The sequence below is a fragment of the Myotis myotis genome, unplaced genomic scaffold (assembly GCF_014108235.1).
Source record: "Myotis myotis isolate mMyoMyo1 unplaced genomic scaffold, mMyoMyo1.p scaffold_m19_p_11, whole genome shotgun sequence".
In the NCBI taxonomy this organism is placed as follows: domain Eukaryota; kingdom Metazoa; phylum Chordata; class Mammalia; order Chiroptera; family Vespertilionidae; genus Myotis; species Myotis myotis.
The window spans coordinates 21,713,446-21,726,988 of NW_023416315.1; the positions used below are offsets into that span (position 1 = coordinate 21,713,446).

Here is a 13,543-nt window from a genome sequence, read left to right on the forward strand (position 1 = left end):
GGGGTCCAAGCCGCCCCAGTCCGCCCTGGGCGAGCGGTGCCGGAGCAGCGAGGCGGCCACGCTCTGCGCCTGGGCGCCTGGGCCTCGGGGTCTCCCTCCCGCCCGCCGTCTCGGCTGATGCCGAGGCTCGGTGCCCATCCCGCGCCGAGGGGACCCGGCCGGGCCGCCGAGCCGGGCCGGGGCCGGAGCCCGAGCCCAGCCTGCGCTCGCGGCGCTCGTCAGAAGTTAAGGTAAGCGGGGCCGCCGCCGGCGCTCTCGGCGCTGAATGGCGGAGTGTACGTCGCGGTGATTTATGGCCGCAGACTTAGATCTCGGTTCAAGAAGAGTTCACAAGCCCGAGCTTCCTTCCCGGCAGTGACTGATACCCTTACACTTCGAGTTCAGGCCGCGTTCCCGTCCCCGCCCCCACCTCTGCCCGCTCCCCTAGCCCAGCCGCAACTTTCCGGGGCTGGGAAGGGAGGGAGGGGTGGACAAGGGGCGCTGGGGGCTCGTACCCGCGTTCCCAGTTACACTCGGGGTGAGGGCAGGCTAAGGAAGGGGCGGGAGTGGAAAGAGAGAGCGGTGGCTGAAGGCAAGAGGTTGAAATTTGGGCAGATCTTCCGGAGAGACAATGGGGCTTGCTTCCCGCACTCAACTCAGCCTCTTCAACTCTCAGCTCTCGCACCTGGGGGTTACTGAGACAGATCTTCTCGGAGGAATCTGCTCCTTCCCCAGCCCTTGTTTGGGGGTGCAAAGCAAAGTTTCCTGGCTGGCAAATCTCCAACTTCTTTACTAGGTTGTAAACTTTGGGGGCTGGGTTGGGGGTGGTGGACTGTGTGGGCCCTAGCTGGTTATCTGCTGACCTTAAACAATAGGAAGCGCTTTAGTGGGGTCTGGGAGGTGAATTCATATTTTAAGTTTATGTGGGTTGTTTGCTCTTTGATTTTAAAAGGTATTTTTGTTATTTTACAACTTGACAAAAAGACTTAGTAAACAGCAGGCCGGTGTAGCTTATGATAATGGGTTAGCAATTCACTTGAAATAGTGCACATTCAAAATCAACTTAATTTTGTTTTATCTAATATCTTGCTGTTCAAGTGTCTGGAGTAATTTTCTTAACCTGACGTTTTATTTTACACAAGCCTAGTATCTTAAAAATTTATGATGGCAGACATTAACACTGCCAAATGTAATAGGAACTGTTTTCAGTGAAAGAACAGGAAACAGACGTTAAAGGGCTATTCAGTTTTAAATTTTATTTGATCATTTATTTACTTTTGATTTTGGTATCTGTAGCTTTCTATCTCCAAAAGAGAAACAATACTCCAGGGCTCAAGATCATGCACAATGGCTCTGGATAAGGGATGCTGTAATTTTTAATTGAGGATCTGGAAAATTAATTGTGCTTGTTTTCCAGATGTTGGTCAGATTGTTGGTTTAATAATGAAATTCAAAGGAGTTCGTTATTGAAGACAAAATTACAGTGTAATCATCACTAGTAGATGCTTATTACATTATTTTTTTTTGGTTAACAAAGTGCCTGCTATTCCTGGAAAACTTGAATAACTTCAGGACTCAAATACACAGAGTTGGGGGTGTGAAGTGTAAACCATTTTCTTCATGAATTTGTCATTGTAATTTTCTTTAAATGGTCAGATGCTAACATTCTGAGTGTGTCAGAGTGTGACTGTGAATATGTGAACTCACATGGAACTTTTCTGAGCAGAACCAGAGGTTGACCATGCAAAGGTTGAGTTGGGGGGGAGGGGGTGGGGGTGGGGGACAGATTTCACTTCTGCAAACTGCTTTCTAAAACACAAAACAAAAAAAGGCTTGAGAGGGCTTTCCATTACTTTTTAGATTTCCAGGGTTGCCCTTCACTTGGTGTTTCTGAAGCAGGTAAATAGGCCAAGTAACAAATATCAACAACAACAGCACACAAAGATCAGGGAACTCTGGCAGGATTTTATGGCTTGTGCTCCCATCCCTCGTCCAGAGCCAAATGACCCCCATACATCAAATTACATAGCAGTTTCTGAGACAGAACCTATTATCGTTAAGTTGGAAGGAGAGTTCAAGCCGTGGTCATGGAGATGAACGCTGGTTTTTCAGGTTCCTGGTGGGTTGTTTTTTTCTCTAATCCATCATGTTTTAACAGGTAGAATTTGATAGTTGCTTGAATAACAGCACCTCAGAAAACCCAAGGCAGGAGGGTCTGGGGACCTTTCTCAGCAGCGGAGAAGAGGTGGGAGTGGCTTGCTGGGACATGCCTGAGAAATAGGAAGAGGAGAGGAGTAAAACTGTCCAGGATCTGAGTTTGATTTGCTGGAGTGGGTGTTGGTGGTGGTCCCTCCTCACACAGGATATCCCATCTAAAGTTTTCTCTCTCCCCTTCTCAGCCACAGGGGCTCATTTGGAGGTGGGCCATATCCCTGCACAAGGGAGAATAACTGCCTAACAATCTCAGCTTCTGAAATTCAGTAGGGTCGAGTAGGGCAATTACCTGAACATTTTTTGTGCATACCTCTCTTTGGTTCTGGAACATCCAAAATGGGGGTGGATGGGACATCACTCCCTGTCAGGGCTCTTTTGGCAAATAGAAGTGGTAATGCGAGAATTGGAGAAAAAAAAAAATGGTGACTCCCCTTTGCCTCCTTGCCCCTTCTCCAAAATTTCCAGAGGGAGGGGAACCTGGGGCTCGCTGGAGGAGGTGCCGGAGCACAGAGGAGGGGACACCCTGAATTTCTTCTTCCTTGGAAAAGAAGGATCCCAACCCCGTCCCTTTCTAACCCATCAGGCCTTTCTTCTTTTGGACTCCAGCTCCCAGCCCTCACTCACTCTCCTCCTCTCTCCCCGGAAAACCCCCCAACTCCAGACGCAAGTTAAGCAAATATTTGTAGCCGCCAGTAAATTCCAGCGGCTTTTTATAGCGCGACTCTCTGCGCCCGGGGCCAAGTCGTGCAGCTAAATATTGCTGACCACTTTTTCTTTTATGGCTTTCATGTCACTTAGCTATTGAGAGTAAGATGGATTTGCGCGGAGCCCTCACCGCGCGATTCTCACCCCCCCAGGTCTGCGCGGGGCAGCCATTGGCGGCGGAGCGTCACGTGACCGCGGGGGCGTGCCAATGTGCGCCCTCACGGGAGTCAAGCCCCTGTCAGAGTGTGTGATCAAGATCGTGAAACAACGCGATGCAAAAAGCGACCTACTACGACAGCTCCGCGCTCTACGGTGGCTACCCCTACCAGGCAGCCAACGGGTTCGCTTATAATGCCAGCCAGCAGCCATACTCGGCGTCCGCAGCTCTGGGCGCGGAGGGCGAGTACCACCGACCCGCCTGTTCACTCCAATCACCCGCCAGCGCTGGGGGCCACCCCAAGGCGCACGAGCTGAGTGAGGCATGTCTGCACACCTTGAGCGGGCCGCCCAGCCAGCCCCCAGGCCTGGGCGAGTCACCCCTGGCCCCGCCACCGCCCCAGGCTGCGCCCCCTGCCCCTCAGCAGCCTCAACCACCTCAGCAGCCCCCTGCGCCAGCTCCTGCCGCGCCCCCAGCCCCATCTTCAGTCTCCCCACCTCAGAATGCCAGCAGCAACCCCACCCCTGCCAGTGCGGCCAAGAGCCCCCTACTCAACTCGCCCACCGTGGCCAAACAGATCTTCCCCTGGATGAAGGAGTCTCGGCAGAACACAAAGCAGAAAACCAGCGGCTCCAGCTCAGGTAAAGGGGTGCCTTCTGGAGGAGGGTCCTCTGGCCTGGCTCCAGGTTTCCCAAGCCAGCTCCAGGCACAGCCAGCACGGCTTGGAGCGCTGGAACATTTCCAAGGACCCACTGCTCCTCCACTCTATCCTACACAGGTTTCCAGAGTCTTTGCAACTAGGGAGGTGACAGGACTATGTATGTGTACAGGAACCCCCAGAGAGACCTAATGGAAGTCTCTCTGGACTCCCCCAAGAGCGAGTGGGCCTAGTGAGTTTGGAATCACTTCTACTCTAGGAGTTAGGACCTTTGTGCAGAGCAAACATGAGGTCCACTTTCTTTTTCGTACAATTCCTTATTTTTAGTGCAATAGTGACACCCACCCCACACTGCAATGTGTCAGAGTAAAAGCAGGTCTAATCACCCTCCAATTCAGAATCAATGCTTTGCTTATAATCAGCCTATTTTTAATTTTTGCTCCAGCAGATGGAGTGGCTGCCTTGCCTCTGGGAAGGCCCCCCTCAGACTTAGCACAATGAAGGCAGCCAGGATCTCCTCTGGGAGGGGATTCAGACTTGTCATCCTAATGGGAACCACATGGGCATCCTGGAACCCGACTCCAGGGGATGATAGGCCCTAGGCCTTAGGGCTTCCCAGTATCCCAGTTACCTTTGCCCCTGCCTTCTCCAGTTGCCAGTGCTCTAGTCTGAGAATCTGGGACCTTCCTGCACTCGGATATGGGGGCCAGGGAGGACACAATATTAGTAGGCAAAGCTGGGGCAGGCTGCTTGATGACATGAGAAACCTAATTAGTAGGACCCAGCATCAGGGGCCTGGGCCTCTCCACCAGAAATGGATACTGTTGATGGGTTCTCTTCCTTTGAGCAGAGAAGTCTTCCGGATTGGGGCTCCTGCTCCACCATCTCCACTGGGGAAGTTATGTGTCCAGTTGAGGCAGCTGTCCACGCAGACAGTGACTGGAGGAAGGATTTATTGAGTGTATATTAGGTGGCCCACATTCCAGCGAGTGTGAAGGGAATGAAGGTGGTGAGACCTGCCCACAGGGAGCTTCTAGTCATAGGCCTACAGGCCCAGAAAGGAGACAGAAAGTGAATAGCTCAGGAAGGAAGTACAGACCAGGAAGGCAAACTGGGGGCTCTGCTTTTCTGTCCTTGACCCCCTTGGAGACGCCTATGATTTGCAATTTGACTGAATGAGGGGCTACCTACCAGCACTGTTTCCCACTAGGATGGAGGAAGCATGCACTTCCTCCTCACCCTTTCTGGGCCCTGACAAATAGAGGGCACTTTGGGGTTCGTAGCAAGGAGGGGTCTGGTTGGGGAACAGCCCCTGACACCACTCTTCCTCTCTTCTGTCCCGGCAGGGGAGAGCTGCGCAGGCGACAAGAGTCCGCCTGGGCAGGCGTCTTCCAAGCGGGCACGCACGGCCTACACCAGCGCGCAGCTGGTGGAGCTGGAGAAGGAGTTCCACTTCAACCGCTACCTGTGCCGGCCACGCCGCGTGGAGATGGCCAACCTGCTGAATCTCACCGAGCGCCAGATCAAGATCTGGTTCCAGAATCGCCGCATGAAGTACAAGAAGGATCAGAAGGGCAAGGGCATGCTGACGTCATCAGGGGGCCAGTCCCCAAGTCGCAGCCCAGTGCCTCCAGGCGCTGGCGGCTATCTGAACTCTATGCATTCGCTGGTCAACAGTGTCCCCTACGAGCCCCAGTCGCCCCCGCCTTTCTCCAAGCCCCCCCAAGGCACCTATGGGCTGCCCCCTGCCTCCTACCCCGCACCTCTGCCCAGCTGCGCGCCCCCGCCGCCCCCACAGAAGCGCTACCCAGCTGCAGGGGCAGGCGCAGGGGGCACACCCGACTATGACCCGCACGGGCATGGCCTCCAGGGCAACAGCAGCTATGGGACCCCACACTTACAGGGAAGCCCCGTCTTCGTGGGGGGCAGCTATGTGGAGCCCATGAGCAACTCTGGGCCGGCCCTCTTTGGCCTAACTCACCTCCCCCACGCTGCTTCGGCTGCCATGGACTACGGGGGTGCTGGGCCGCTGGGCAGCGGCCACCATCATGGGCCTGGGCCAGGGGAGCCGCACCCCACCTACACGGACCTTACCGCCCACCATCCTTCTCAGGGAAGAATTCAGGAAGCCCCCAAGCTCACCCACCTGTGATGGTGGACTCGGGGCTGCGCGCCAGGAGAGTCCCCCGCCCCCCCACACCTTTCTTCTTCGTTTGCTTTTTTTGTTTTGTCTTAAGGTTCTCTCCCTGCACCTCCCTTTTCTCTCTCTTCCACCCCTTTCCATCCCCTCCCCCCGTTTTGTTTTCTTTGGTAACGCGTTTTTATAGTTTATGTGACGTAGCAATCTTGGTTGCTGGAATGGCTGTCAGTATCAGTAGCGATATTTATCTCCTCCCGACCCAGTTCGGCCGCTGGCCCGCACCCTTTACCTTCTCTACTCTTTGATCAGAAACAGGGTATATGAACAAATTTTCTAGCCGAGTTCTTCAATGTGAATTTGTTCGTACATTGTGGCTCCCGAGGGGAAGCAATTACTTTTTTTTTAATTTTAGTTTTTTTATTGCACTTCTTGTAAAGAGCGAGAAAAAAATCAAAGGCGCTTTGAAACAGGGGCTCCCTGTGTGAGGATGACTAAGTGTACGTCTTTCCGTGTGTGTATGCTGGTGAACAGTCAGATTTATTTATATTTTTTTTGCAAGCATTGAATAATCTAAGTTTTAAATATTATTTATCCCCATCCGTTCGTATTTATATTAAAGAAATTCTGTACCCTGGTTGTTCAGAAGGTTTCTTGGGCCTTTTGTTCAATGGTGTATTGGCGTACATAGGAAATTTTTTATTTGAAAGGGAAATGTAATTTCTTTATTAAAAAAAAAAGGTAATGATGCAATAATACCAGAGAGGATCCAGCTTTCGAAAACAGTGATTTAAGTTTGTAACATCCGGCGAAACTGAAGAGAACAATCTGTAAACGCGAAAAATGCTAGATTTGTTTGGAGAGTTCTACATTCCTTGCTGCTCACACTCTGAGAAACAAAACAAAAAAATAAATAAAAGTTTTTATTCTGAATAATATCCGCGTTCGGAAGGGGTTCTTTGGCCGAAGATGGGGTTCCTCGTGGAACCGAGGCGGAGGCGACGGCCAGGCAGGCCGAGGCCTCCCTGCAGCTCGGCGGGGGCCTGGCGGGGCCTGGCCCGGGAGCCCGGCGAACGCTAGGGCGGCTGCAGCCGCGGAGACGCCGGCGACGCCGAGGGCCAGCCCGCTGCGCTGCCTGGTTCCCAGCTGCCGCGGAGCCCGGGGCGGGCGCGGGGGCTGCGGAGAGGCGAGTGCGGGAGAAACAAAGGCAGCCGACCCGGCGCGGCGGGGGGCGCACAGGTGTCGGGCAGCCCCGCCAGGGACCAGGCGGGCTGCCTTCCTGTCCCCGACCATCCTCCGGCCAGAGCGGACCAGCCAACGCCTTAACCTGGGAAATCGCCAGCCGCAGAGGGTGTCGAGCACTTTCGGGGAGCAACCGGACTCTCCGCGGATGCTTCGCGGTCCTTTATCCGGCGGAGGGAGAAAAGAAGCGCTTCTAAAATGGCCATGGGGAGCGAGGCGGCTCGGAAGAGACTGAGAGGCTCACCCAGTCTCCATCACCAGAAGGGCTGGGCCCTTCCCTGGACTCCTGCAGCCCCAGCATCGGCTTCCTCTCGGAATTAAGGATTTGGCATTCCCTGGATTTATTTCCTCTCCTTCTTCCCTCCTCGCTTTTTTTTTTCTGGCCTCAGGGGGAGGGGGGAGAGAGAAAGGAGATTAATATCTTTCTAATAAAAATGCATTTTTAAAAGAACTTCTTTCATTTGATGCTACAGGAGCTAAGCATTACATTTCTATTCCTGGGCTGCCTACTGGCTGGCTGGAAAGGCAGAGACAAGCGCAGGAAAGGGAAGCGTTTTCATCTTCAGATTAAAGAATTGCTCAGAGAAGGAACCAAATTCAGAAAGTGCAAACCTCAGAACTGCATCCCCATCAGCATCCCACCTCCAAGCTGGAAGCCAGGAACCACCTGCGTCTGGGGATCAGGAGCATCTGCTGTGAGAAATAAATCCCCCTTCTCGTTGGATTCTATGTTTCTGAGGCAGAGGTGGGAGGTGTCGCCATTTTGTTTGCATCCAAAATATCCATCTTCTGGCCTCTATCTCCCCCTCAGAAGCTCACTCAGATGGTCCGTAGAATCAGGCACTGGAGCCATGGCTGGGCCTGCAGGAGCTGCTTTTAGGAAACCGCCTCACGGTTTTTTAAGAAAAAGAAAAGGGTTCGGAAGATGCAAACCTGGGCAGCTGTAAAGATCTGGTTGTTTCTCTCACAGCCAGAGGTGCTTTCCCCACATCTGTCCTGAGGTGCTTTCTAAAGAGTTTATGGAAGAAGTGGATTAGCACCCACCTCACACCGACCTCCCTGCTGAAATATGGCAAATCTCAGAAACATGGAGGCTGGAAAAGCAGTCTTTGTGAGGACTGGAGCTGCCGCCCTTCTGGTTGTTCATATCTAAGCTAAGCGGGATGAACAGCTGCAAGAGTCCTCTTTTAAATAATAATTTAAGAGAAGTGCATACAATTAAAATTACCTGGGAAAATAAGGAACAGTGTGGAGAGGAGATGGGGAGGGAGAAGGAGAGGAAGAGAGAGAGCAAGAGTGAGAGAGAGAGAGAGAGAGATCCTCAGAGAGGAATAGTGTTCTGAGATACCACCATTGGAACCCATTTCTAAAATCTACTCTTTAGCTGAGGGAGGACTGGTTTGGAGGCTTCCTCCTCCCTCCAGGGCAGAGATTTTTAAATGAGTCTCCAATATGATTTTCCACATCTTGCCAGAGACATTCATTGTGGCTTTCAAAGAAAAAATATCGATCTCACCCTTAGCTTCCTAGATATTAAAAAGAAATCCTTATTAAAATATCTCCTGAGTTAAAGTAATAGATTTGGAGAAGATTCTTGTGTTGAATGGCCAGAGAAAAGGGTTTTCTTCCAGATGGTATTTGAATTAAGGCCGCTGAGGCAGCAGAAACCTCTCACCCACGCAGCCCCTGACAAAGCCTCGGTGATGTGGGAGCAGCTACGCTCCCTCTTGGAGCTCCCCCTCCCCTTAAGTCCTCAATATTTTCTGGTAAAAGCAAATGCCAAAAGCTGCCACCCCAGAGTCCGAAAAGCACTTTCCTAAAAGCAGCCTTATAACTCCTTCCGCTGCCAAAAAATATCTTTTAAAAGACTAGTTTTCCTTGTTTACTTGCGTTTCCTGCTCTCCTCTTTGCTGGGCCACATTTGATCTTGGAAAGAGCTCGAAGCTGAAATGTGTTCTTAAGGGCCAGAAGCTGTCAAGGCTTTTGGTGAGCAAGATTGATCGCACCCAGACTTCCTTCAGAGCTTTGTTTGGAATAAAAGCAAGAAAACTGAAAAACCTCACATTTTCCAACATAGCAACTCTATCTGTAAGGCAATGCTCTGGGCTAGTCAACGATGGAGGGCACTTTATATCAATTTCCAACCCAAACCCCCTTTGATGCGGCCTCAGAGATGGAATCCTCTCCCTGCGCCTCGCTCGGCCCTGCTTGTTTCCTACATCGAGTTTTCTCTCCCGCCAACCTCTCTCTCCCCAGCCATCAGAATGATTTATTTTCCTGCCACTGGTGCCTGCTGGCCTGGGGGAGCCTGATCACTGGGTCCATTTCAAAGGAAGCGAAGGCGAATCCTCCTCCTCAGGGTTTGGGGGAAAAGAGATACCCTCCAGTTTCTCTCAGCCTCCTCCCTTCTTTCTGGCTTGGTGGATTTCTAAAAAGTTATTGTTTGGTACCTAAGGGTGTTGTCTTTTGAACCCTCCAGCACAGTCCAAGATACGCTCAGTCTCACATCTCCGAATTGGGGGGTGGGGGGGGAGAGAGAATGAACAGAGAAAGAGAACCTGTATAATTCTTCCTTGGGTCGCCCTGTCTCACCTGCGGTGCTGTTTCCCACAACAGAGCCCGAGTGCAAACATCCCTGGTGGCCAAGGAGTGGGAGACAATTCGGGCTGCTAGAGCACTCACTGCTTCTGAACCAACAAGCTCCCAATCAGAGCGCCAAGGAGACGAAGGGAAGGAGAAGAAAGGAAAGAAAGAAAGAAAGAAAGAAAGAAAGAAAGAAAGAAAGAAAGAAAGAAAGAAAGAAAGAAAGAAAGAAAGAAAAGGAACAATCACCTTCTCCCTCGCTGCTGCTAACTTCCCACAGACTTCCTGGAAATACTCACCGCGCCCGAGCCCTATGGGTATGAAACCCAGAATGCCAGGAGCCGCACACCACTGCGCTGCTCTGCGCTGCTCTGCGCTGCTCGGGGCAGCATTTCCTTGGCTGGCCGCCGCCCTGGCTACAGGGATTTGAACACATGGACCTGGGGTTGTTGTCTCGCTTGGCACATGCATCTATCTCTCGAGCCACTCCTGAAAAGTTGATGGCGCAGGAAGCTCGGAGAGCAGGCTCGCGTTTTCCGCTTCCCCTGGAGCCAGACGCAAAGCTGCCGCGGAAAAGCCAGCTAACAATGGGCCGGGTCGGGTCTGGGGGCGCGGGACTCCGAGCTGGGCTTTTGGAGGGGGGCGAGGGCCTGCGAGGGTGGGGGGAGAGGAGAAGTGGACAGAGGAGAGACAGGGAGGGGGAGAGGAGAGGAGGGGGGGGGGGAGAGGAAAAGAAGGAAAGAGGAAGGAAGACTAGGGCAGAGAGGAGATCAGTTCTGAGATCCAGGAAACGGTTTGGGAAAAGGCGGAGGAGTAAAAGGGAAATAAAAGAGGGGGAACCCCAAAATGGATCTCTCTCTCTCTCTCTCTCTCTCTCTCTCTCTCTCTCTCTCTCTCTCTCTCCCATCTCCTCTCCCTCTGCTCCTTCCTCCTGCCTTAGCAGAACTTATGTGGCTGGGATGGGGGCCCTCGGGTGTCAAAACTTTGAAGATTAATGGATTACTTTGTTAATGACTGCAGGCGTCAAACTGAGGCGCTTAAATGATTTGTGAGGTGCGAGGCGTCTTCCCGACAGTCCCAAACAATGCGCGGAGTGTGCGGGGGAGGCGGAGGGCGGCCGCCGGCGGGCCAGCAGCCGGCTCACACTCCACACTCGCACACTCACACGCAGCGCCAGGCGCACACACCAGGTCGCTGCGCCTGGGAAGGCAGGCAGGCACCCTCGCCCCCACGCACTCCCGGGCATCCCCACCCACACCCACATAAATGTATTTTTGCCCAGAAAAAAGTGTAAATAAAGCCTCGCTGGCCCCCAATGAGGCGTTCCTTCCCGACTTTTTTGGATCAATCAAACAGACAGTGGCTTCTTTTGATTAAAGCCCAAATTGTCATTGGGCAGAAGCAATCATGTGACAGCCAATTCGGTCCAATTTCAACCTTGTCTCCATGAATTCAATAGTTTAATAGTAGCGCGGTCCCCATACGGCTGTAATCAGTGAATTAGAAAAAAAACACCCCAGCAGCGATCTTCTATGATAGATTTTTTTTCCCCTCCGCACTCGCCTTTTTCCCGGGCCTCGCCCCCCCAAAGCCCCTCCAGAAGAGGGAACTTTTTCTCCGAGGGGGCTCCAAGCAGAAGGCCATGAATTACGAATTTGAGCGAGAGATTGGTTTTATCAATAGCCAGCCGTCGCTCGCTGAGTGCCTGACATCTTTTCCCCCTGTCGCTGATACATTTCAAAGTTCATCAATCAAGACCTCGACGCTTTCACACTCGACACTGATTCCTCCTCCTTTTGAGCAGACCATTCCCAGCCTGAACCCGGGCAGTCACCCTCGCCACGGCGCCGGCGGCCGCCCCAAGCCGAGCCCCGCGGGCAGCCGCGGCAGCCCAGGGCCCGCCGGCGCCCTGCAGCCGCCCGAGTACCCCTGGATGAAGGAGAAGAAGGCGGCCAAGAAAACCGCGCTGCCGCCCGCATCCGCCACCGCCGCCGCCGCCGCCGCCGGCCCTGCCTGCCTCGGCCACAAAGGTCAGTGCACAGACCTGGCCCCCAGTCCCGGGACCCCGCTCCCCGCCGGGGCTGCCCGGGGAGCGGTTCTGGGGGGAGGGGAACGTGGGCTGGGAGAGAAGGAGGAGATGCTTGGCTGCCTTCCCTTCCTCTGTGGGCTCAGGAGTGGGTTTGATGGAGAGAAGAGGCATCCTGCGCTCCGCAAGGAGACATATATATTTTTAAGAAGGGGGGAGGAACTTTCCCTAACTTGTGTAAATGTGGGATGATTTATTTGAGTTGGAACTGACCTCCTCTTGTCTAGTTGTCCTAGAGTTTGGCTTTTTGACAGTAATGAAGAGTGATAGATCGCTCTCGCTCAGCTAAGCAGCTGATGCATTAATTATAAATTGTGGTGTGGCTAATATAAAGTTTGCTCCCGGATGGAGAGGTTGGGGGGAGCTGCAGGCAGGAATCGGGCGGAGGTGGGAGAGATGGGGTGTCCCCGGGCTGGGCTCCCAGGAAAGGCAGCACAATAGCTCTGCTGCATCCAGGGGCGGCCATTTTGTTGCCGTTGATCTTTTCTGCTATATTTATTCTCCAGTGGACTAACCCCACTCGGACCCCTCCGCCTCCAACTGTGCGCGTGTCTCTCGTTGGTTTCCCTTTCCGCAGAGTCCCTGGAAGTGGCCGATGGCAGCGGAGGGGGCTCCCGGCGCCTGAGGACGGCGTACACCAACACGCAGCTTTTGGAACTGGAGAAAGAATTTCATTTCAACAAGTACCTCTGCAGACCCCGGAGGGTGGAAATCGCGGCGCTGCTGGATCTGACTGAGAGACAAGTGAAAGTGTGGTTTCAGAACCGCAGGATGAAGCACAAGAGGCAGACCCAGTGCAAGGAGAACCAGCACAGCGAGGGGAAATTCAAAAGCCTGGAGGACTCGGAGAAGGTGGAGGAGGACGAGGAGGAGAAGTCGCTCTTCGAGCAAGCCCTCGGCGTCTCGGGGGCCCTTCTGGAGAGGGAAGGCTACACTTTCCAGCAGAACGCCCTCTCCCAGCAGCAGGCTCCCAACGGACACAATGGCGACTCCCCGAGTTTCCCCGTTTCGCCTTTAACCAGCAATGAGAAAAATCTGAAACATTTTCAGCACCAGTCACCCACTGTTCCCAACTGCTTGTCAACAATGGGCCAGAACTGTGGCTCGGGCCTAAACAATGACAGTCCCGAGGCCCTCGAGGTCCCCTCTTTGCAGGACTTCAGCGTTTTCTCCACAGATTCCTGCCTGCAGCTTTCAGATGCAGTCTCGCCCAGCTTGCCGGGTTCCCTCGACAGCCCTGTAGATATTTCAGCTGACAGCTTTGACTTTTTCACAGACACACTCACCACAATTGACTTGCAGCATCTGAATTACTAAAAACATTAAAGCAAAACAAAGCATCACAAAACAAAAACCCCTTTGACCAGGTGGTTTGGCCTTCTTTTATTCTGAGAGTTGATTTTTATTTTATTTTTTACCCTCTTCCTCCTCTAAATGTTGGAGATTTTCTGTTTAGCGAGTCCCCCGACCCAGTCTCAGAGGCATCTTTTACAGGTTACTGTGGAGTTTTAGTTGTTTTAAATCTAATCCAACACCCCCCTCTGTGATTTACTGAAAGCAATATATGAGGCCTGCAAGAAAGTGACCATACAACTGTATCTTCACTTTCTTTTTATTTTTGTATTACATTAGGATGCATTGTCATGCGTATTTTTGGTAGAATAAATTCTCCTTTGCTATAAGCAGCTTTCTTATTTTTTTTTCTCCCCCTCCTTTCTCAAAGCTCCTAATGGTTTCTTTTTCTCCTTTTAGTCTAACTTGGTAAATAAAATTCTGGTCACA

The 13,543-nt window shown here is 52.6% G+C and overlaps 2 protein-coding genes across 8 annotated transcripts in view; both read left to right on the forward strand.

Moving 5' to 3' along the window:
• The window catches only part of HOXA3 (homeobox A3), a 35,979-nt gene extending 25,642 nt beyond the window's left edge, over positions 1 to 10,337 (forward strand). For 6 of the 7 annotated variants that reach the window (XM_036327802.1, XM_036327799.1, XM_036327801.1 and 3 more), the window contains 2 exons: positions 3,051 to 3,696; positions 5,060 to 10,337. In XM_036327802.1, coding sequence (XP_036183695.1) covers positions 3,171 to 3,696; positions 5,060 to 5,865 — 1,332 coding nt within the window. In that variant the 5' untranslated portion in view covers positions 3,051 to 3,170 and the 3' untranslated portion in view covers positions 5,866 to 10,337. Of the gene's footprint in view, positions 1 to 5; positions 231 to 3,050; positions 3,697 to 5,059 lie in introns of those variants that run through there. The other variant, XM_036327806.1, reaches the window with a different exon arrangement.
• Positions 10,338 to 10,408: 71 nt separating this feature from the next.
• On the forward strand, positions 10,409 to 13,532 carry HOXA2 (homeobox A2). The gene is made up of 2 exons (XM_036327812.1): positions 10,409 to 11,705; positions 12,339 to 13,532. Exons 1-2 carry the CDS (start codon positions 11,318 to 11,320, stop codon positions 13,076 to 13,078), a joined length of 1,128 nt encoding a protein of 375 aa, XP_036183705.1. The 5' UTR covers positions 10,409 to 11,317; the 3' UTR covers positions 13,079 to 13,532.
• Positions 13,533 to 13,543: the final 11 nt, after the last annotated feature.

Bases quoted from the DNA above. Each gene is read 5' to 3' on its own strand.
- HOXA2 (XM_036327812.1), top strand. From the start codon at position 11,318: ATGAATTACGAATTTGAGCGAGAGATTGGTTTTATCAATAGCCAGCCG. The intron at 11,706-12,338 runs GTCAGTGCACAG...CCCTTTCCGCAG, and splicing joins TGCCTGCCTCGGCCACAAAG to AGTCCCTGGAAGTGGCCGAT.